We start from the raw sequence: 3,512 nt of genomic DNA, 5'->3' as shown, positions 1-3,512 counted from the left end.
GCCTGCCCGGCCGGTCCCGCTAGTCTCAAGCCCTTGCATGCTCTCGAGGTTTGCTGTCACTTTGCAGTAACTTTAAGATTGATGCCCCTTTGCCTGGCAAGCTGCCCAACGGAGTAGGTGTTTTTTTTCTTTTTTTTGTAAACTCCCCTTTTAAAAAAAAAACAACGAAAAAAGAAAATGACACTACTTTTTCATTCCAAACTTTTAGCCTGGGACTACAGGACCCTGCTTTATTATCCTTGGTAAACTCGGAAATGAGTGTTTGGGGAGGCGGTTTCGTTTCTTTTCGCCCACCGAGTCACAGCCACAAACGCTCCACCCTCCTGCCCTCCCTCCTCCCTCTCCATCCCCAAATATTTTCATAAAGTGTCGATTTTTTTCTACTTTTCATATATTTTCATCCATTCCCCCTTCCTCCCATCTCAAACTTATTTATTTAAAACAACAAAACAAAGTTTTGCTGATGATGTGGGTGAGGACCCTTCGATGTTAAGGGACATCCTGTTGCCTTTATTTCTCCTCCACATGATCGTAGTTTCATGCTGAAAGGGAAGGAATCTCTCTCTCTCTCTCTCTCTCTCTCTCTCTCTCTCTGATTTGGGAAAGTTTTTGTTTGTTTGTTTAAAAATCCCACAGAACTTTACAGCATTTGATATCACTTTCTGATTTTCTTATGGAAATGTTCTAAGCATGTGCATGCCGGGGTCTGGCTGGGGCTGGAGCCACGGGACAGCAGATATCCGGAAGCAGGGTCTTAGGAGGAGTTAATTTGAAGAAATTCACGAGATTTCCCCGTTCTGGTGAAGGAGGAAGAGGACGAGGTCTGTCTGGAATGCGTTGCCTCATCTTGCTGTTTTCATGCTCCTTGCCTTTGGAGACAGCCAGAAAATAAATTCCGAGCCCAAGTTGCGCATCCTGTTGGCTGCACTTTATAAGTTATTGTTGCTGAGTGGTTGGGAGCTGTCCATCAGTGGGGAGGGAACTCGCAGTTTACTTAAGAAATTGCATGTGTGACAAAGGCAGCTGGCCGAGTGTGGTGGTCCCCGTGAATAGAGGGAGGGGAGCAATTAGGGGGCTGTGTGGTTGGGGCTTTTTACTTGTCAAACGGAGGCTCGTTGCTTTTGTTGTCGCCATGTAAAGGGAAATAGCAGGGTTTTGTTTTGGTATTAAGGGCCTTAAAGATTGCTGCCTGACACTTACACAGAGGCCGGAGAAGTCCAGAACATGGGGCCACGGAGCAGAATTTTTAAAAAGAAGAAAATGAAGAATTCTCACTTTTTTGTTGTGTTTAAGCCTGTCCAGCCCTTGTATTTTTGGTTTGTTTTATTTTGGAGGGGGGGGAGAATGAGGTTATTAACTTGTCCGGTGTATTAACAGATTGCTTAAAGACCAACGCCATGGCAACAGTCCGGTGGTGGGTTTGGAGATAAACATCTGGGCCGTGGGGTTGATAAATTAAAACCATCTCCTCCTCTGTTAGCTGTCCTGCCGCCAGAAAAAACCAAACCTTTGCCACTGGTCTTGCTTCCAGCGACACAGGTTCAGGATGCCCGGCCGAGGGGCAGCAGGGGGGTTTCTTACCTGCATGCAAATGGGATTGTGTGTGTGCTTCTGAAGAGGGTGAGAGGGTGCAGTGATTTAACGCTGGGGCATGGAAAGGCATTCTGGGCGAGTTTGGTCCTCTGCAACTTTCTTCTGGCTTTAACCCCTCCTGGAGCCGCCACCCTCCCACCCTCCCCTCCTTCGCGTAAAATTGGACCATTTCAGGCTGTGATGTCTGAGTCTCTCAACTCCAATTAGCTTAAACCCACACAAATGCACCCGGCCCTGGATCCTATGAGAGCCCCAGGAAAAGTAAGTCGGGTTCGTGGGGTTCAGGGACTAGCTCGCTCTCTCTCTCTCTCTCTCATTCTGGGCAAAGCTCACAAAACTCAATAGTCAGAAAGCAAGTTAGTGTTCCGACTCTTGGATGCCCGTGAACACAGGAAGCTTTTCCTTCTGTTTCCCGGGAGGTCAGGACACTCAGGCACAGTCTCTTACTCTAGAAGCAAAAGACGGGGTGTGTGCGCGTGCGGCAGGGCAAGGCCCTACCAAGTGTCACTCCCGTGTCACGGTGACAAGAAAATATACTTTTCTCCTCCCTCCCCCTCTCCCATCGCAGCCCTCTCCCTAAGAAATTTGTTGTGAGGGATTTGACAATGTCGAAGATAAAGTGCCTGCCTCCCGCCTCGTGTTGATCATTCTCCCTCATGGCCGACCGTAATTTCTTAGCTACTCTTAGCGGTGGCTCTGCCCCTGCTGCCCAAGGTAACGGGTGAGGGAGGGGGTTCGGCTTAGGCGCCCTGAGCTGGCTGGGAAAAGGGGCCTTCCCCCTTCCTTCATGGATTTTTGTAGTGGTACAGATCAGAAACTAGAAGGAGTTTTTAAATGAAAAGCCCTTTAAAGTAATATAATCTGCAGCCAAGTGAATTGGTTATTAGGTTGCTGTTTGTTTTGTTTTTATTTTTGTTTTGATTTGGCTTTTGAGAGATGTACGCGGAGGGGGAAGAATTAACAAAATGATGATAGACAATGCGAATGAGGACCCTGAGCATCTGGAGTATGCCAGGACAGAAATCTGGAGCCATCTCCATCTTTTAAGATGTTTTCTTCTTCTTCTTTTTTCTTCAGCTCTTTAAGTGAAAGGAGTAAAGGGAGGGGAAGCTGGGAGGAAGAAGAAAAGTGAGAAAAGCAGTAAGGGAGGAGAGAGAAAAAAAGCTGGCCCAGTCCCATCTTGAAGGTACAGAGAAAGTTTTTGTGAGGTGGAGAGAAAGAAAACCAAAGCTATTATGTACCCTAGGGATGCGATTTTAGTGGGAATGGAATATTTGAGTGGGAAGGGAGGCACTGTGGCCTCCGGGCTCTCTCTCTTCCAGCAGTTGGGCAGTTGGCACCTCAATTTGAATTGCTGGGTGAGTAGTGGTGTGTGTGTGTGTGTGTGTGTGTGTGTGTATGTGTGTCCGTGTCCTTACTTATGGTCGTGACCATTAAACCTCTGTGCTTTTTAAATTTTTTTATTTTTTAATTCAGACGTTGGGAAAGAAAAAACAAAACGAGAATAAATGGTCAATTCAAGCTGTGCCCTTTTGTGATGTACTTTTCATGGCAGTTTTTGGGGGAGGGGGCGAAAGGGTTAAAAAAAAGATGGGGTGGAGAGAAAGCTTGACTTTCATCCCAGTCCTCAACAGTTCTGTAGCCTGGCAGGTCCCGCTCCCCAAGTGCAAGTGCGCGTGAGCTGGGATCTGGAAAGGGGTGGTGGGCTTGAGGTGTCTTCTAACAAACAAATGTGTTTTTTTAATTTTTTTCCTTCACCCACCAGGGTGGGCTCCATTGGCAGAAAGAGAAGGAAAAAGATACTGCCTCATAGAGGACCGTACTTTCTCAAAGCTCGAACTTCTTTCTTTCTTTCTTTCTTTCTTTCTTTCTTTCTTTCTTTCTTTCTTTCTTTCTTTCTTCCTTCCTTCCTTCCTTCC

The 3,512-nt window shown here is 46.7% G+C and overlaps 1 protein-coding gene across 16 annotated transcripts in view; it reads left to right on the top strand.

The window, feature by feature from the left end:
* TCF7L2 (transcription factor 7-like 2 (T-cell specific, HMG-box)) overlaps window positions 1-3,512 on the top strand; it is a 186,705-nt gene that overhangs the window by 144,631 nt on the left and 38,562 nt on the right. Inside the window, exon 1 of one of the 16 annotated variants that reach the window (XM_014546379.1) lies at window positions 2,844-2,951. The exons of the other annotated variants lie outside the window; for them this stretch is intronic. Coding sequence (XP_014401865.1) covers window positions 2,859-2,951 — 93 coding nt within the window. The 5' untranslated portion in view covers window positions 2,844-2,858. Of the gene's footprint in view, window positions 1-2,843; window positions 2,952-3,512 lie in introns of those variants that run through there. 16 annotated transcript variants of the gene reach the window in all.

Source organism: Myotis brandtii, unplaced genomic scaffold (assembly GCF_000412655.1).
Source record: "Myotis brandtii unplaced genomic scaffold, ASM41265v1 scaffold441, whole genome shotgun sequence".
NCBI classification, from domain to species: domain Eukaryota; kingdom Metazoa; phylum Chordata; class Mammalia; order Chiroptera; family Vespertilionidae; genus Myotis; species Myotis brandtii.
This window is presented reverse-complemented; position numbering and strand designations above follow the sequence as displayed.